The sequence below is a fragment of the Oncorhynchus masou genome, chromosome 16 (genome assembly GCF_036934945.1).
Source record: "Oncorhynchus masou masou isolate Uvic2021 chromosome 16, UVic_Omas_1.1, whole genome shotgun sequence".
Classification (NCBI taxonomy): Eukaryota; Metazoa; Chordata; class Actinopteri; order Salmoniformes; family Salmonidae; genus Oncorhynchus; species Oncorhynchus masou.
The window spans coordinates 34,168,826-34,189,531 of NC_088227.1; the positions used below are offsets into that span (position 1 = coordinate 34,168,826).

At 39.7% G+C, this 20,706-nt stretch overlaps 2 protein-coding genes across 3 annotated transcripts; one reads left to right on the plus strand and one right to left on the minus strand.

Annotated features, from left to right (window-relative positions):
* Positions 1-360: 360 nt before the first annotated feature.
* On the minus strand, positions 361-5,571 carry LOC135557877 (4-galactosyl-N-acetylglucosaminide 3-alpha-L-fucosyltransferase 9-like). Of its 2 annotated transcripts, none has more exons than XM_064991566.1 (2): positions 5,369-5,571; positions 361-2,440 (listed from the first exon to the last, which is right to left on the minus strand). In XM_064991566.1, the coding sequence occupies exon 2, from the start codon at positions 2,431-2,433 to the stop codon at positions 1,321-1,323; it is 1,113 nt and encodes a 370-aa protein (XP_064847638.1). In that variant the 5' UTR covers positions 2,434-2,440; positions 5,369-5,571; the 3' UTR covers positions 361-1,320. The 2 variants fall into 2 exon arrangements, with proteins under 2 accessions (XP_064847638.1, XP_064847637.1); XM_064991565.1 differs by having other exon boundaries at positions 5,412-5,564.
* An 8,821-nt stretch (positions 5,572-14,392) lies between these two features.
* On the plus strand, positions 14,393-20,292 carry LOC135557878 (4-galactosyl-N-acetylglucosaminide 3-alpha-L-fucosyltransferase 9-like). Its single transcript, XM_064991567.1, has 2 exons — positions 14,393-14,592; positions 15,392-20,292. The coding sequence occupies exon 2, from the start codon at positions 15,393-15,395 to the stop codon at positions 16,503-16,505; it is 1,113 nt and encodes a 370-aa protein (XP_064847639.1). The 5' UTR covers positions 14,393-14,592; position 15,392; the 3' UTR covers positions 16,506-20,292.
* Positions 20,293-20,706: the final 414 nt, after the last annotated feature.

Below are 20,706 nucleotides of genomic sequence, written 5' to 3' on the forward strand. Positions count from 1 at the left end.
ATGGATGTCTTTGTATAATGGACTTCAGAACGTTCTCGTGAATAAACTGTACTAACCTTTTGCATAAGCTGTGTCGTGTGTCTTTGGCATCATTAAACTGAAGATGAATCGTTATCAAATAAATTATTATTACGCGATTAAACTGATCAATCCTGTAATTAACTAGGAAGTCGGGGCACCAAGGAAAATATTCAGATTAAAGTTAGAATTTTCCTAATATAACTTTCAGATATTTTCATACAGTATCTGATCAATAGTCTTCTAATTAATGAATTCTTCTTTACCTCACGTTAGTCTTTTCCAAACGTCGTAAATTATCCGCACGAACCCAGTCTTCACTATGAGTCATCCATACATCAATTGTCTTAAATCATTTATTTACTAAATAAGTAATTAACAGAAATGCATAAACAAACAGTAGATAACTACAAGGAAATGATCCCTAGTGGGATAAACCGGTATCGCAGCTTGGTGGACAAAAAGGGAAGTGGGGGTCAACTGAGATGAGACACTACAAAGTTGATAATTATAACAATTGAAATGCTAATCCTTTGCACATGAACGCTCACTCATTCGGAAAAATTGCAATCAATATATATATTTATGCTCAGTGTGTTGTCGGGATCTCTGTTGAAAAGTTTGTTTCTGTTGGAGAGTCTGTCCGCCCTCTGTCGTGGTTAGAATGGTAGATTCAGTGACATTCAGTCATGTTGTTATAGAATAGATGTTTTGGCGGTTGTCGGTCTTCGCATTCAATGATACCGAATTCATAGGTGCAGGTTAGTAATTAATATCAAAGACTTGTTCTTATTCTGTCGGTATCAACAGTCTAAGAGTTTAACCACATGGGATGGTGAAAAGATTCAGCAGTCTGGTCTCAAACCTTGGCCCTCTCGTTATCAAGGTAAGCTGGTCTGCAACCTTTGTCCCCTCGTAATTTAGAGAAACATGGTCTGGTGATAGAAAACCCGGGTGGGGGTTTTATTCGGAAGAGAAGAAAAGGGCCTGTCCCAGGATGCCCGACCTGTGCTCATGGGCGGTCCTCTGACGTAGTTAAACTCCAATGGGAATTGGAGTTTTGATTAAACAGTCCAAAATCACATTACACAATTTCACAAACAGTATCATCCTCACTCATTCATCGTATACAACAATTAGATGTAAGCCTCATAACTGAGGCTATTATACAAAACAAAAAAATTAAAATCAACCCCAAAATCTTGAATGAACACACTTTGAATTGATACAAAAAAAGAAAGCAAAATTACGTAGCTAAGCCAAATAGATATTTTCTGTGCTTACAAAATGTTGGCTAAACCCTCAAACAAAGTACCATTCATAAACGTCGTGGAAAACATTATAATATCCTTTGTCTCTTGCCATGTATTCACAGGCTAAACAAACAGGTTGAGAAAACTCTTGCTCTATTCTCTGGAGGTGGGGCTTGGCCTTAAGGTACCTCCTCCAAGTGAAGTAACTTACATACATCTCATCATTCTTGTCCAATTGAAGAAGGAAGTCAGCCAGTGCCTTTGCATTAGTAAAGTCATTTACATGAATGAAAGAATCAGCTGGGAAAAACTGTTCATAGTTCTCTCTGGGTGGGCCCAAGACTACTGGTACGGTTCCTGCTACAAGTGGTCCGTTCACCTTTTCTGTGATGTAGTCTCTGTGGATTGAATTCTCAAATGCAAGGTAGAATTTACAGCTAGCAAGGGTTGAGTAATAGTCCTCATACTTCAAACGACTCCATGTAAAAGCAGCACCAAAAAGATGTATCTTGATGTGTTTGACCAGCTCTTGATAGTACTTTGCTCTGGTTCCTGTCCCAGTTGCAGGATTGTTGTTGCTCACAATCCAACAAACCAATTTATCCTTCTTGGGCAGCACAAACTCACTGTCCTTTTCATTCTTCACGGTTGTCAATTCATTTCGCACTGTGATGTCAGCATCTCGTCTATAGCCCAAAGTGAGGTTAAAGAGGTTTTCCACACCTGGTTTTCGGGCAGTATTTGTTGGTGATTCCAATTGAAACCAGATCCATTTCTGAAAATGTGGACGAGGAGACTGAGGCAGGTTCTTCAGGTCCCAGCTGATGTCTTGGTGAAAAATAACCACTCCGTCTGCTTTGTCATAAAGGGATCTGTCATCTGTCAGAACACAGCTATCGATGTTGAAATGGGTTTGGCAGAACGAAAAATTCCATCTCACACCCAGTGGCCAGAACCAGAGCAACACAAGTGGCTTTTCCACAGGCTTTTTGGTAAGTGAGGAAACATCTCCCTTTGCCAAAAATGGCAAATCCTCCAACCGAGATGAACATGCAGTAGATGAGGGTTTAAAGTAAACAAAAAATAGTACCACTGAACACAAAACACCAAGAGCAGCTATCAGAGTTAGATGATGTCTTCGGTTGGAAGTTGTTGATGACATGTTTGACCTGTAAGAAAGAAACACAACTTTAGACATTAAGTATATAAAAAAGGAACAGCTTGAAAAGATTTCACATGCGTTGCTTTATGCTCTGATTATGCGGGTGGTTCTAAACCTGAATGGTGATTGGTTAAAACCACATTCCAGCCGTTGTCTTTTCAACAAGTTACCACAGGCTAAATCTATGATGTTAAAATGCCTTTAAAATCTGTTCCATCTGAATCAAATTCACCCGTAATCAGTGTATGGTGAGTCATGCAGTTTTTCTGAAAGGTTTCTATCAGTTTTTACTGCACAAACACAGAATAATGACAATCATTATTGATTTTCACTGGGTGTGGCCATTGTAGGCCAAGGGTCAACGATTTCAACATTGAAATTGAAGTAGGTAGTTATTTGGTCTTCTGTTATTAAAGCAGGCTATTGATGAGGCAAGCTAAGTGAACATCAGCTAGCAAGGAAGCTAACTATCTAACGATAGCTAGCCAACTTTTAACCATATGTGAACGACAGGCTCGATTCTGTCTTTGAAATAGTGTTTTTTACATTGGAGAAAAGTAGACAGAGCTAGAAAATGGTATATCATACACTACAGTTAAAGAACAATTGGAAAGTAATTCATTGGAATTACAAACATTTGTAGCTCTCAATTAACTCTTCCTTCTATACATTTGCTAGAATTTCTATTTGTAGCATCTGTAACACATTGTTCTCAAGTGCTAGTTCCAGTGTTTTGGAATCTTACTTTGTCTTATATTAATTACATTTTTAACAATGGTTGTTGTTCAAAATGTTTGCAATAAAATATTGTTTTCATAAGTATATTTATTTTTTACATAGATGTCATTTCCACCACACCTTGTCATTTCCATCACAACCCATATTTTGGAGGTTAATTAGTATATTTTGTACAAAATACATATTTATTTGTTTTAGATATGGAAATCATATGGTTGTTATCTTAATCTCACTAAAAGGTTGTGTGGAGATATCTTATTTTTCATGATAGATACATGTTTTCAGCTGTCACCAAGGCAAGTTTATACATTCAGGCTTCATGTTGAATTATTAATATTAGGAAAACCTTAAAAATCACTTTAAATAATATTCAATACAAGTTAATGTACAAATGTATAAGAAATCCGTTATAAATCAATTGTATGATATTTCCTTTTCAACTACAATGGATGTTTAATGACGAGATGGGAATGACATTTGTCTATGGCTGTCTGGGGAGAAATGACAAAAATATAGAAATTCCTGAATAGTAGATGGCAGCCATTATCAGATATAGTTTCTAGACAAATCAAAGACAAGTACAATACTGGTAAAATGGTGTTTTAATTTCTGAATGTTTGCACGGCCAAAGTTGCATAATCAGCCTTTTACACATGTAAAATACATATTTTTATCTATTTCAGAAGAGATTGTCATCTACCTAAACCATTTCACATTGCAGAACAAAGCAGAACAGCAGATTGGAACTGTACTAGTAAAAGGTAGAGAATCGAGGTTACTTATGAACTAATTAATACACCTCACCTATCATTGTAAAATGCCCATAAAATGGTGTTGTACTGAGACCAAAAGTGAACTATTGACAGACACAATCCTGAGATTTTTTACATTTTTGACATTTATTTAACTAGGCAAGTCAGTTAAGAACAACTTCTTATTTTCAATAACGGCCTAGAAACAGTGGGTTAACTGCCTTGTTCAGGAGCAGAAAGGGTGCGTATGGCGGGTGGGTGCGTATGGAGTGAAAGAGAGACATGATATTTGTCTTTCAGCTACAGGATGAAAGCAAATCGACAAATAAAAGTCTGGTCTGAAAGACTAGAGGTAACATGGTAAATCTGTGACACTCAAATTAGTATGATATGTGTTACATTTGGTATGGTTAAAGGAGACAGATGGTTACTTAAGGCAAAAACGAAGGTAGGGTTTTTGGTCGGGTTGGGTGGGTAGGTGTATAATTCTAATCTCAGAGTAATAATTATAAGAGTAGATAATTAGCAACTTTAACTATTTATTCCATTCTAGCTACGTTGCAACTACTTAGTATGTTATCTAACCATTCCCCTAACCTAACCCCAACCTCCAGCCTCGCTAACGTTAGCTAACGTTAGCTATCATACGTTTTGCATATCCATACCATATAGTACGTTTTGCAAATTCGTAACATAATATGAATTACAATTCGTAACACATCATATGAAATGGGTGATGGACATCTTTGTAACGATTGTCGTTGGTGGAAGAAGGTGAGGACCAAGGTGCAGCGTGGTACGTGTTCGGCATTTTATTAAATATAACTGAACACTAGATCGCAAAGTGCACAACCGAAACAGCTCCGTCAGGTGCACCACACACTAAACAGAAAATAACTACCCAGACAGACAGCTGTCCCTGATTGAGAACCATACCCGGCCAAAAACAAAGAAATACAAAAACATAGAAAAAATAAAAAGCCTCTCTATGGCCAGGGCGCGACAATCCTCAAATTAATATATACTGTAACGACCCTGGGTTTATAAACGCGGAAATAGACTGCAGCACAGTCAATAGCGCGCCGGACCTCGGGCTCGAAGGTCGAGGGTTGAATACCTCAAGATAAAAAATGTAATATTCATTGTCGGAGGAAAGGGGAACCTATTTCAAAACGAAACGTGACCATTGTACATAGACTATTTAATATTTCCACCATCAGAAATGGTAAAGGTCGAAACAGATCAGTTAAAATCAATAAATGTCCAACTGGGTATACTTGAACTCGTCAGGACGGATATAAAAGAGTTGAAGGCAAGCATCAAGATGAGTGACGAAAAAACTGCGACATTAGAGACAGACCCAAACAAGCTAAAACGGACAGTCAATATGATTGAAACCGAAGTGAACGTAAAAAAGGAGAACGGCGTACGGAGAGAAGCCTTACTTGACATACACGCTTGATCCATGAGAGATAATCTGGTACTTACAGGTATCGAAGAGAAAGAAGAAGTTCCCGAATCTGTAGTTAGATCGTTCTCTTTACAGCGCATCAGACCCCACGCGAAGCTATCAACAAAATCCAACTCGAAAGTGTACACTGCTTCCGGAAGAGTTATGAACGCCCAATCGTTGCCAAGTGTGTTTTCTTTAAAGACAAAATAATGGTTAAAAGCCTGGGTAAAAGGCACGAAAATAGACATGGATGACCTGTTCCCGAAGGAAATTGCAGAACGGCGTAAAGTTCTGTATCCAATTTTCAAGGAAAATAGATTGAAAGGGAAACGCGTAGTTCTCGTGGTCGATAAACTGTATATTGATAACCAGTTGTTCAGAGACACAAAGACTACTCCATGGCTATTTAAAAAATTACAAAGTTCTCATAGAGGAGACAAATAATGAAACACACAATTCCAGCCCTGTTATGGATTGTAATAATACAACAACAAAAATATAGCTTTTCTATCTTCAAATATAACTAATTGGAACACAAAAGCACTAATTCAACATGGTGGAGATAAAAACACAGATAACAGAAGGCACAGTATGTGTGGTGTGTGTTTTTTTGGTGTTTGGGAAAGTGTGGCGTTGAGTGAGAAAGGAAATGGTTGCATGTTCCAGAACCAATGTATGTCTGTGAGCAGGGGTTGTTTGAGAGCTTTCAATCTTGTGCAGATGACGGATATACATTTTATAAAGAATTATACATTCATTCATTTATTGTCCTATCATGGTGGAACAGCGTTTTAAAATAAATTATACATCAAATGTAATTATTTATGCTCCTATATTGATGGAAAGGTCCACAACCCTATACCCTAACAGGGTGCATCTATAATTATTATTCATGCTTGCAATTGACAACTCTACCACAAAACAGCAAACAGTGGTGTCATAGCTTATTTCACTTTCTCAACTCAGTCTCGCTCTTCTGGGAATAGACGAAACAGGTAACTTCACAATTACACAGGATGTTCAATTGTAACAGACACATACTTTCATGCATTCAATATTTCTCTAACCTACTGTTAAACACACTAACAAATGCTAAATGTTCTCTTCTATTATTCAACATTAACTCAATAAATAAAAACTATTTACAAGTTTCCTCCGTCAAAGTTCATATCTGTATTATGGGTCTGCTGTGAGTGGCCTGTATGCAGCAAAATGCGGTCAGAGACCTTCTAGAGCAGCACCACCCCCTCAAGATTCTGAGCCTGCCTGGCAGGGTTGGTCCTGCAAAGCCAAAGCCCCCTGATGGGAGAACATAATATACAAGGAAATTCTTAAAGCTGCTATTTTTTTAATTTATTTTTATTTCACCATTATTTAACCAGGTAGGCTAGTTGAGAACAAGTTCTCATTTGCAACTGCAACCTGGCCAAGATAAGGCATAGCAATTTGACACATACAACAACGCGGAGTTACACATGGAATAAACAAAACATACACTCAATAATACAGTAGAACAAAAGAAAACAAAAAGTCTATATACAGAGAGTGCAAATGAGGTAAGATAAGGGAGTCAAGGCAATAAAATAAGCCATGGTGGCGAAGTAATTACAATATAGCAATTAAACACTGGAATGGTAGATGTGCAGAAGATGAATGTGCAAGTAGAGATACCGGTGGTGCAAAGGAGCAAGATAGGTAAATAAATAAATAAATACAGTATGGGGATGAGGTAGGTAGATAGATGGGCTGTTTACAGATGGGCTATGTACAGGTGCAGTGATTTGTGAGCTGCTCTGACAGCTGGTGCTTAAAGCTAGTGAGGGAGATATGAGTCTCCAGCTTCAGAGATTTTTGCAGTTTGTGCCAGTTATTGCCAGCAGAGAAGTGTAAGGAAAGACGACCAAAGGAGGAATTGGCTTTGGGGGTGACCAGTGAGATATACCTGCTGGAGCACGAGCTATGAGTGGGTGCTGCTATGGTGACCAGTGAGCTGAGATAAGGTGGGGCTTTACCTAGCAGAGACTTGTAGATAACCTGTAGCCGGTGGGTTTGGCGACGAGTATGAAGCGAGGGCTAACCAACGAGAGCATACAGGTCGCAATGGTGCGTCGTGTATGGGGCTTTGGTGACAAAACGGATGGCACTGTAATAGACTGCATCCAGTTTGTTGAGTAGAGTGTTGGAGGCTATTTTATAGAACACATCACCGAAGTCGAGGATCGGTAGGATGGTCAGTTTTACGAGGGTATGTTTGGCAGCATGAGTGAAGGATGTTTTGTTGCGATATAGGAAGCCGATTCTAGATTACATTTTTGGATTGGAGATGCTTAATGTGAAGTCTGGAAGGAGAGTTTACAGTTTAACCAGGCTCCTAGGTATTTGTAGTTGTCCATGTGTTCTAAGTCAGAGCTGTCCAGTGTAGTGATGCTGGACAGGCGAGCAGGTGCGGGCAGTGATCGGTTGAATAGCATGTATTTAGTTTGACTTGCATTTAAGAGCAGCTGGAGGCCACGGAAGGAGAGTTGTATGGCATTGAAGCTCATCTGGAGGTTAGTTAACACAGTGTCCAAAGAGGGGCCAGAAGTATACAGAATGGTGTCGTATGCGTAGAGGTGTATCAGAGAATCACCAGCAGCAAGAGCAACATCATTGATGTATACAGAGAAGAGAGTCGGGCCGAAGATTGAACCCTGTGGCACCGCCATAAAGACTGCCAGAGGTCTGGACAACAGGCCCCCCCGATTTGACACACTGAACTCTATCAGAGAAGTACTTGGTAAACCAGGCGAGGCGATCATTTGAGAAACCAAGGCTGTCGAGTCTGCCAATAAGAATGTGGTGATTGACAGAGTCGAAAGCCTTGGCCAGGTCAATGAATACGGCTGCACAGTAATGTCTCTTATTGATGGCGGTTATGATGTCGTTTAGGACCTTGAGCGTGGCTGAGGTGCACCCATGACCAGCTCTGAAACCAGATTGCATAGTGGAGAAGGTGGGATTCAAAATGGTCGGTAATCTGTTTTGTTAACTTGGCTTTCGAAGACCTTAGAAAGACAAGGTAGGATAGATATAGGTCTGTAGCAGTTTGGGTCTAGAGTGTCCCCCCCTTTGAAGAGGAGGATGACCGCGGCAGCTTTCCAATCTTTGGGAATCACAGACGATACGATAGGTTGAACATTCTAGTAATAGGGGTTGCAACAATTTGGCAGACAATTTTTTAAAGAGAGGGTCCAGATTGTCTAGCCCGGCTGATTTGTAGGGGTCCAGGTTTTGCAGCTCTTTCAGAACATCAGCTATCTGGATTTGGGTGAAGGAGAAATGGTGGGGGCTTTGGCGGGTTGCTTTGGAGGGTGCCGGGCGGTTGACCGGGGTAGGGGTAGCCAAGTGGAAAGCATGGCCAGCCGTAGAGAAATGCTTCTTGAAATTCTCAATTATAGTGGATTTATCGGTGGTGACAGTGTTTCCTAGCCTCAGAGAAGTGGGCAGCTGGGAGGAGGTGCTCTTATTCTCAAAATCAAATCAAATTAAATTTTATTCGTAACATACACATGGTTAGCAGATGTTAATGCGAGTGTAGCGAAATGCTCATGCTTTTAGTTCCGACAATGCACTAATAACCAACGAGTAATCTAAACTAACAATTTCACAACAGCTACCTTATTTATTTTTTTATTTTTTTATTTTACCTTTATTTTACTAGGCAAGTCAGTTAAGAACAAATTCTTATTTTCAATGACTAGGAACAGTGGGTTAACTGCCTGTTCAGGGGCAGAACGACAGATTTGTACCTTGTCAGCTCGGGGATTCGAACTTGCAACCTTTCGGTTACTAGTCCAACGCTATGAGATGAGTAATGTAGGATATGTAAACATATAAAAGTGGCATAGTTTAAAGTGGCTAGTGATACATGATACATCTCCATGGACTTTACAGTGTCCCAGAACTTTTTGGAGTTAGTACTACAGGATGCAAATTTCTGTTTGAAAAAGCTAGCTTTAGTAAAGCTAACTGCCTGTGTATATTTGTTCCTAACTTCCCTGAAAAGTTGCATATCATGGGGGATATTAGATGCTAATGCGGAACGCCACAGGATGTTTTTGTGCTGGTCAAGGGCAGACAGGTCTGGAGTGAACCAAGGACTATATCTATTCCTAGTTCTACATTTTTTGAATGAGACATGCTTATTTAAGATGGTGAGGAAGGCACTTTTAATGAATAGCCAGGCATCATCTACTGACGGGATGAGGTCAATGTCATTCCAAGATACCCCAGCCAGGTCGATTAGAAAGGCCTGCTCACAGAAGTGTATTAGGGAGCGTTTGACAGTAATGAGGGGTGGTCGTTTGGTCGCAGACCATTCCGGATGCAGGCAATGAGGCAGTGATCGCTGAGATCTTGATTGAAAACAGCAGAGGTGTATTTGGAGGGTGAGTTAGTTAGGATGACATCTATGAGGGTGCCCGTGTTTACGGATTTGGAGTTGTACCTGGTAGGTTCATTGATATTTTGTGTGAGATTGAGGGCATCAAGCTTAGATTGTAGGATGGCCGGGGTGTTAAGCATATCCCAGTTTAGGTCACCTAGTAGCACGAGCTCAGAAGATAGATGGGGGGCAATCAATTCACATATGGTATCGAGGGCACAGCTGGGGGCAGAGGGAGGTCTATAGCAAGCGGCAACAGTGAGAGACTTGTTTCTGGAAAGGTGCATTTTTAGTAGAAAGTAGAAGCTCGAATTGTTTGGGTACACACTTGGATAGTAATACAGAACTCTGCAGGCTTTCTTTGCAGTAGATTGCAACACCGCCCCCTTTTGGCAGTTCTACCTTGGTGGAAAATGTTATAGTTAGCGATGGAGATTTCAGGGTTTTTGGTGGTTTTCCTAAGCCAGGATTCAGACATGGCTAAGACATCCGGGTTGGCAGAATGTGCTAAAGCAGTGAGTAAAACAAACATAGGGAGTAGGCTTCTAATGTTAACATGCATGAAACCAAGGCATTACGGTTAAAGAAGTCAACAAATGAGAGCACCTGGGGAGTGGGAGTGGAGCTAGGCACTACAGGACCTGGATTAACCTCTACATCACCAGAAGAACAGAGGAGAAGTAGGATAAGGGTACGGCTAAATGCTATATGAACTGGCCGTCTAGCATATTTGGAAAAGAGAGTAAAGGGAGCATGTTTCTGGGCACGATAGCATAGATTCAAGGCATAGTGTACAGACAAAGGTAAGGTAGGATGTGAGTTCATTGGAGGTAAACCTAGGCATTGAGTAATGAAGAAAGAGATAGTCTCTAGAGACGTTTAAACCAGGTGATGTCATCGCATATGTAGGAGGTGGAACAACATGGTTGGTTAATGCATATTGAGCAGGGCTAGAGGCTCTACAGTGAAATAAGACAGTAATCACTAACCAAGACAGTAATGGAAAAGGCATATTGATATTACAGAGAGGCATGCGTAGCCATGTGAACATATGGGTCCAGTGAGTGGTTGGGCTGACTGGGGACACGGCGATTCAGACAGTTAGCAGGCCGATGCTAACAAGCTAACAGTTAGTAGGCTGGGGCTGGCAAGCTAGCAGTTGGCAGACCGGGTTAGCAAGCAAGCAGTTAGCAGGGGCTAGCAGTTAGCAGACCGAGGCAGGCAGGCAAGCTAGCAGTTAGCAGACCGGGGATAGCAAGTTAGCCTTTGGGGGATGACGTGGGGTAAGTCTGTTTTTGCCTCTTCGTGTGGTGACGTCGATAGACCAGTCGTGGAATTAGTAGGGTTCCAGGTAGCTCTAGATAGCTAGTAGGCCTAGCAGGTTAGCAGAATGGGCCTTCAGCGGGCGTTGCGCCTGAGAGGCCTGTTGGAATCCTCGGGCAGATTATGTCGGTATTCCAGTCGTAGAGGATCAGCGGGTCCGTGCCCCGTACCGCCAGTAGAAAGGGTCCGGATATTGTAGCCCAGGAGTGGGCTTCGTTGGTAGCACAGGGGCCCTGGCCGGGCTAGCTTCAGGCTAATTGTTGCTTGCTCCGGGATGGAAACGCTAGCCAGGAGTGGTCACCCGGGATTGCGGTTAGCTAGTAGCGAAGATCCAGATGAAAATGTTCAGTCGTAGAGGATCGGCGGGGTCCGTGCCCCGTACCGCCAGTAGAAAGGGTCCGGATATTGTAGCCCAGGAGTGGGCTTCGTTGGTAGCACAGGGGCCCTGGCCGGGCTAGCTTCAGGCTAATTGTTGCTTGCTCCGGGATGGAAACGCTAGCCAGGAGTGGTCACCCGGGATTGCGGTTAGCTAGTAGCGAAGATCCAGATGAAAATGTTCAGAGTTTGCTGTAGAAATCCGGGGATATGGAGAGAAATATGTCCGTTATTCTCTGGTTTGAGTCACGTTGTTCGAACTGGCGTGAGCTTTCCGAGATAAAAGTTAGCTGATGACCGCTAGCTATGGTTTGCTAACTGATCGCTGGTAGGTAGTGAGCTGGCTAGCTTCAGTTGGGGGATTCCAGATCCGAAGTAAATAGAAATACTTTAGAAAAAAGCAGATCCACGCCACATTGGGTGAGGCGGGTTGCAGGAGAGTATTTTTAAGTTGAGGTTTAGGAAAATATTTTACAAAGATATGCGAAGAAAAAGATGTGAAAAGATATATACAAGGGACATGACAGGACAAAGGCAAAGATGTTTGACTGCTACGCCATCTTTGATTGGATGAGAACCTTGATGACCTTGTACCAAGCCTCCACTCAGGCAGTGGCAGTGCTGGCAACACTAGCTGCAGTAACCCATGGGGAGGGGGTCACACACGGACATTCAGAGAAGGATGGGTCCCGGTCTCTCCGCGGCAATCGGATCCGGGGGGTCGGGGGTGGTCTGCCGGGCATTGGGATGACAACCCAACTGAGGATGAGGAGGGTTTTTAGCGGGTGGAATAGGAGGGACCAATTGGAGGTTTGCTTAGTAGCATTGCAAATATCATGGTACAGCTATATAGACACTCAATCATCATGTTACTTTTTAATGGTACGTTTACAAACATATATATTGATAAATAGAATTGAAACCTGTGTCTCATTCTGGTAAGTGGTGAAATAAGTATAGCCAGTTATAATTGTATTGGCTTAGCAGATAATAAGAAAAGACGATCAGTATTTACCTGGTTAAAAGAGAATGAATATAATATCTATTGTTTACAGGAAACTCATTCAACAATTTTTTTTTACTTAGATATAATTTCCACCACACCTTGTCATTTCCATCACATCCCATATTTTTGAGGTAAATGAGTATGTTATGTATAATTTACATACATTTATTTGTTTTAGATATGGAAATCATATGGTTGTTATCATAATCTCACAAAAAAGTTGTGTGGAAATATCTTATTTTTCATGATAGATACATGTTTTCAGCTGTCACCAAGGCAAGTTTATACATTCAGGCATTGTATTGAATTATTAATATTAGGAAAACCTTAAAAATCACTAAAAATAATATTCAATACAAGTTAATGTACAAATGTATAAGAAATCCGTTATAAATCAATTGTATGATATTTAATTTTCAACTAAAACGTATGTTTAATGACGTGATGGGAATGACAGGGGCGGCAGGTAGCCTAGTGGTTAGAGTGTTGGAAGATCGAATCCCAGAGCTGACAACGTAAAAATCTGTCGTTCTGCCCCTGAACAAGGCAGTTATAACCCATTGTTCCTATGCCGTCATTGAAAATAAAAATTTGTTCTTAACTGACTTGCCTAGTTAAATAAAGGTAAAATAATAAACTTTAAAAAGTCTACTATTCACAGGGATATATCAAAACCTATCTACTATTCACAGAATGCATGTCCCTACAAACAATAGGCCACACAGTTTTTTTTAAATGTTATTTTACTAGGCAAGTCAGTTAAGAACAAATTCTTATTTTCAATGACGGCCTAGGATCAGTGGGTTAACTGCCTGTTCAGGGGCAGAACGACAGATTTGTACCTTGTCAGCTCAGGGATTTGAACTTGCAACCTTTCGGTTACCAGCCCAACGCTCTAACCACTAGGCTACCCTGCCGCCCCACAGTGAGCCACAGATAACTACAGACACCTGTGGTTAACTAAAGTAGTCAAAAGGTCCACTATATGTCATACTATCAAATAGAAATACAAATGCTAGATAGAACAGAACATATTATAGATGTATTTCTACTAGAACAAAACACATGTACAGATAAAAAAAGAAAGAGGTGTTAGTATATGGAACCCATACTCTCAGAAACAGAGCACTACAGCCGAAAGCTGCACAAAAAAGAAAGAAAAGGAAAACATATACAACACTATATATATGTTTCTTATTATTATTTACTTTATTATTTACTTTTATTTACATTTACATTTGAGAACATTTTGAAGATTGTTCCACAAATACAGTGCAAGAACTACTTCTGATTTACCAAAATCATTTCCAAAGTTAGCCACCCCCGAGACCGGGTGTGGTAACTTGTGTGTCTAAAGTTTAGTAAAGATGTTAGGTAGAGTGGGACTTTTTGCAAAAATGCTTTATAAATGAAAAGATAGCAATGTATCAACCTACAGTACGTGACATCAGAGGGCCATCCAACTTTCTGGTAGATAATGCAATGATGAATACCAAAACTGTCGCCCATAATAAAGTGCAGTGCGCTATGATAGATAGCTATGTAGAACCAGGATCTTTCTAAAAACAAGTAGATACAGGTAAAGGTTATCGTAACCTGTCCGGGTAGTATCAGGACACACCAGTGGTGTCATGGATACAGGACACACTAATACCTGGGAGGGGGGCTATGTTTGAAGCTAAGATGCTGACAACAGGAATTTAAAACATTACCCTCATATCAAAATCCCAATTAAGTCATTATCGCTGTAGGGTTAATTAAGTATTGATTCAGAATAATTCTCTATGGCGGAGTTTACGGGCGTTTTTCTCCATTTCTGCCCTTGCTGCTCATTGGCTGTGGCTAAGGAGGATGTACCACGCTTTGCCACTCCTGAAATTTTCCACTGAAGCGTCGAGGATGTTTTCTGACGCTGACGGATATCTCACTGTTTCACGTTTATATACTTGAACAGATGAGTATGTGACTGAGAAACGAATCACACAGTTCAACATTTCTGACTGGGTGTGTGTAGGAATTACAAAACCGATCACAGAGCAGATCACCGAACATCTCTGAACAAGCTGTAACAAGAATAACCTGTTGTCTGGTGAGTCTTGATCTTTTTCTCTTTAAATATAGACCTCACAAAACTACAGACTTAATTTATCTAAGAATATGGTACGCTAAGTGAACATAGTTTTTCAGTTTTATAGATCCGCTTGTAAACATGAAGGGAGAGGATCCTTAGAGCCATTTTGAAAGGTCAAGTGAAATAATGAAAACACACGCTTTATTTACTGTATTGGCAAATCCTTAGGCCAAGTCTGATTAAGTGTTTTTACACATGAAAAATACATTTGAAACCACAAAGCAGAAGAGCAGGTTGGAACTGTATTCGTAACGGGTAAACATTCGAAGTTACTTGTTAAACATACACCTCACCTACCATTGTAAAATGTGTTGTACTGAGACCAAAAGTGAACCATTGACAGACACAGACCTGAGGTGGGTGTGTATGGCATGAACAAGAGAGACGTGATAGTTGTCTTTCAGCTACAGGGTAAAAGCAAATGAACAAATAAAAGTCTATTTTATAGATAAAAGCAGACTTGTCCCTCTTGAATAAGTTAACCAACATCTCTTATCATGTTGCTTGGCCCTGTATCGTCCACTTCCCCTTTGTTGTAACAGGATTTGGTTTACAGTTCTGGGCTGACATATACTTTCTGCAATTGTTGCATTTGCTATTTTCTCATACTTTCTTACTCTACACAAAACAAGCTGTTAAGAAGTAAAACAAGCAGTTAAGAAGTAAAACAAACTGTTAAGAGGTAAAACAACCTGTTTAGTGTACAGGAAGATTCAATTGACTTAAAATCATTCTAAAAGTTCTCTTTTTTTTGCAGAATGCCCATAATGGTTTCTGGAGTTGTACGCGTTGTCCTGTTCTCGATCCTTGGTATAGGAGGACTTCTGACGCTGTTTGTAATGTACTTTCAATCAGCTCCATCTCAGATCTGCCCTCCCCAGCCTGCTTTGCCACGTCATTACTCAAAGCCATCTGAGAACAGCTCCTTGTCTAAGAAGCAGCCAGAGCCAGACAAGCCCATCATGCTGTTGTGGTTCTGGCCTGAAAACCGCAGGTTTGATTTTAGCGATTGCACCACTTTCTTCAACATTGATGGCTGCCAACTGACAGATGACCGGTCTTTGTACAACAAGGCAGATGGGGTGCTCATCTTTCACAAATCCATCAAACATGATTTATCCAACTTGCCTCCATCACCTCGACCACCATTCCAGAAGTGGATCTGGTATCATGTGGAATCACCTACAAACACAATTAGAATACCTGGTCTAGAGAACCTTTTCAACTTGACCTTGAGTTATAGGGAAGATGCAGACATCCCTGTACGTTGGCGCTTAACTGCAAGGAAAGGTCAGGGTGAGGACTTTGTGCTGCCCAAGAAGGATAAATTAGTTTGCTGGATTGTGAGTAACAATAACCCTGCAACTGGAACAGCCGTAAGGGATAACTATTACAGAGAACTTGTCAAACATATTAAGGTGGATGTCTATGGAAAAGCCTTTGCAAGATTCTTGAGATATGAGGACTACTTCTCAACACTCTCCAGCTGTAAGTTCTACCTCTCCTTTGAGAACTCAGTCCACAGAGACTACATCACTGAGAAGCTTAATGGACCACTTGCAGCAGGAACAGTGCCAGTAGTATTGGGCCCACCGAGACAGAACTATGAGGACTTTGTCCCGGGAGATTCCTTCATCCATGTTAATGATTTTCCCAATGCAAAAGCCCTGGCTGAATTCCTCCTGAAGTTGGACCAGGATGATGAGGCATATCTGCGCTACTTTCAGTGGCGTAGAAACTTATTTGCTCAGCAACATCTAATTCAACTGAGTCAAGAGTTCATCCAATCTATTTGTTATGCCTGTGACCATATAGGTAAACATAAGGAGTACAGGGTTGTTCCTGATCTTTACAAATGGTACTTGGTTTAATTAGTCTCTTCTGATTAGCTATTACCATCACTGGTGTACCCCCCCCCCCCCAAACCCCAAACACAAGTTATGAACCATGACTAAAAATGTCTATAATTACAGGAAATGAACTGTAAAACTGCAACGTTTTTGCACAGCCTTATGGCAAAGTGTGTAGAATCGCACAAAATTTTTACAATTCTCTCTAAAAATGTAAAATTCTCTTGCATGAGATTACCTATATAACTTCATATGTTTTTGCGAAACTGCGGTAGGCCACTGATTAACATCATATTGTCTATATGCGTATTTTTCTTGTGGAAATCTATTTGTAGAATGTACTACTCTGCTGTACAGACCCAAGTGCATTCAACCTCCTTGCGATACATTGAGTTTCATTGTAGGTCTATTTGGCGGGGAAACAGTCAAGCCAGCTGAAGCCTATTGCCTGTTTCTGTTCATTAGTCTTTTTTTAGTAAAGTAAAACAATGCTATGTCTATTTGTTGCTTTTCATTAAATCACGTAGCTGTTACTTAGGCTTTGGTCTAAAATAAATTCGTTTAGAAGGGCAGATTTTAAGGCTTCTATGTGATATTATAGACTAACGAATTTATGAAAATAAACCGTTCCTACGGAAATATTCGGACCTCGCAAAAGGCGACATTTTTTCGTTTCAATTAAAAAAATATACTCACATGACAATAGAAATTGTGATTTTTATAGACACAAATTATGAAAGCGATGGAGTCCGTCGGTTACTATGCTCTCACCGTCATCAATATCATTATTTACATTATTGAAATTCACCAAATAATTTTGTTTATAAACCCACAAATGAAAACATTACGGTATGTGTAAAGAGACAGTAAAATATTATATTTCTCAGAAGTTATACGTGTGTCAAATCATTCCTACACCAACATTGTTTGAGATGGGTGTGATTGGTACATCTCTTCCTCTTCAAATGCATTATGTGTGTAGGTTTGAGTGAGAGGCAGGGAAGAATGCGCAAGAGAGAAAATAGAGAAGGGAAGTGTCTGATGAATCGGAAATCAAGGGTTTTGCACCAAATATCAACATTTAAAGGGGTTTATACTCTGCTTGTAAAGTTGCATCTGTGCCACGGACTTAGTCTGGCTTTAAATGTCTTCAAATTAACGATTGATATGTTGGATTCACGACTCCATCTCAACGAAAAATGAAAGAATAGGGATAAATCAAATAAACTTTATTTCAAGTTTGATTTAGTTATATTATTTATCTTGATTTACTTCTTCAATTGTTTATATTTGGTTGCATTGACAACCAATCACAATTCAATATAATTTTTGAAATACATAAATAGCCTATTAACGTCTCCAATTTAACCCAAAATGTTAAAGAATGGGATTAAGCCAGATGGAACTATCCAAGCTGTAGATACTGTATATCTCCTTTTAAATGTTGATTTTTGTTTACGTTGTCAAGTAAACACAATTCTATATTACTTTTGTAATCTAGTAAATAGCCTAAAGTTAAGGCTGTCTTACAAACTAATGTAACATTCAACCTTACAGTGAGGAAGACATCCATGGCCACATTGAGGTTTCCCGGAACTATACACTATAGAGTAATAACGCATTCATCTGTTTTATAAATCAACACATTATCTGGCATTGTTTTTCCATTTAAACGTTTAAATGGTTGAAAGCACAGTGATAGACATTTAGATGAAAACTAAACCAAAAAATCTGACATTGTTTTTCCATTGGAATTTGGTTGTGCTAATAGATGGTTGAAAGCACAGTAATTACACATTAGATATTTAACTAACTTTTGGCTGTCTTTTTGAGTGTGTGAATAAATCTTCTAATCTCATTGATCAACATCACTCTCAACCAAATATTACCCAATTATCCAGGTGGAAATGACGTGGTGTGCCCAGTGAGTAGAACCTGAAAGCATTGATGGATTTGTTTGCTAATCCTGCTCTTCATAGTTCAGTGAAAATGCCAATGTTTACAAATAACTTTCCTGACCTCATTCGACATGTAAACAAATAGTTCCTGGTTTATATTATATTGTACGCTAATTAACAATGAGTTCCCCATATGGAAAATTGACTGTATATCGATATTAGTACAAAATAAATTGATAGACCTAAAATGAGGCTGTATATCGTTATATAAAATGTGCGACTGAGTGAATGTTCCCTTTTCTGATCACTTCCATGTCTCCTTAAAGTCGAGACAGCTGCTTGTTTATTGTCCACCATCTCTCTACGTGTAGGGTACAATATGCAGCTTCAGCATATGGCGCGTGGAGAGAGGAATTATTATTTATTTTATTTTGTATTTTATTAGGATTCCCATTGGCTGTTGCGAAAGCAGCAGCTACTCTTCCTGGGGTCCACACAAAACATGAAATATGACAGAAGTTTAATAGACAAGGTCAGCTCAAGGACAGAACTACATACATTTAAAAACGGCACTCATAGTCTACACATTGTTTTACCATCAATACATACAGTGCATTGTGAAAGTATTTATTCTCCTTGACTTGTCCCACAGCTGAAGTAAACAGTGTGAAACGGGTCATGTGATCTTCACACCTGGCCAAGAATGTGTTCTTGCCTGGAGCTGCAAAACTGGTCATACAAGTAGGTGTCAAGATCAGGTTTCTAGATCCCAGGCCAACACACTGACAAGGTTCTTTATCTCAAAACTTCTTGGGGGGTTTCATACAAGGATACTTTATGGAGACACACAGGGAATGACACACAGAAATGATGGTGAATCTGCTTGTATTGTTCAAAGTAATTATGAAAGCGATTGGTGGGGGTTATTCACTGACATGGGGTTGTTCAATGACAGACATGTATTTGTTTAAAATTTACTTGATGGTTTCATTTCAGAGAGACAAATAATCATGTTACTTTTGTTGCAAAATGTTATATATGGTTGATTTAGAAATACAGGCCCTTTTGGATGTTAATTGTTTTTGAAAATTAAACCTCTTTAAACTGCTTTATATCTATCTGAATATTTTCTTCACTCTGTCTGGAATCAAGATCTAATAGTGTCTGAGACCATACTATTTAAGAATATAATTTTCTTTAGGGGGAAATGTCATTACCACCATATCATAAAATGTGATATTTTAGTTGAAAAGACTATTACAGAAATTGTGATGTCGGCGTTGTATATAACATGATTCATTTTTTTTTCAGTATGTTTTTTTACTATTTGGAAGTTTTCTTAATAACATGTATTCTTCATTGTCATGTCTAAATGTCCATATATTCCTTGATGCTACTCAGAAACATGTATTTACCACATCAAATATGACATTTTTTACATTATTTTAGGAATTATCTTAAGAACATGCATATAAGGTTCACATATGGGAAAAATCATCAATATCAATTGTAATTGTACACATTTTCCCTCAAAAATATGTACGTAATGATAATGACTTAGCGTTAGCGTAATGACTGTCACGACTTCTGCCGAAGCCGATGCCTCTCCTTGTTCGGGCAGTGCTCGGCGGTCGACGTCACCGGTCTTCTAGCCATCATTGATCCATTTTTCATGTTCCATTGGTTTTGTTTTGTCTTCCTACACACCTGGTTTCAATCCCATTCATTACCTGCTGTGTATTTAATCCTCTGTTTCCTCTCATGTCCCTGTGAGAGATTGTTTGTTGTTCAGTATTCGTGTTGTTTGTATTGGTGCGCGACGGGTCCTCGTACCCACTTTGTTTTTTATTGTATTCATGGTTTTGGAGTTATGTTTGTTTTGAAGTTATTAAACAACTCCATCCCACTAAGTTTGATTCTCCTACGCCTGACTTCCCTGCCACCTATACATTTACATTTACATTTAAGTCATTTAGCAGACGCTCTTATCCAGAGCGACTTACAAATTGGTGAGTTCACCTTCTGACATCCAGTGGAACAGCCACTTTACAATAGTGCAAATTGATTTACATCCCTGTTAGTGAGCATTTCCACTTTGCCACGATAATCCATCCATCTGACAGGTGTGGCATATCAAGAAGCTGATTAGATAGCATGGCCATTACACAGGTGCACCTTGTGCTGGGGACAATAAAAGTCCACTAAAATGTGCAGTTGTCACATAACACAATGCCATAGATGACTCAAGTTGAGGGAGCAATTGGCATGCTGACTGCAGGAATGTCAACCTGAGCTGTTGCCAGAGAATTTAATGTTAATTTCTC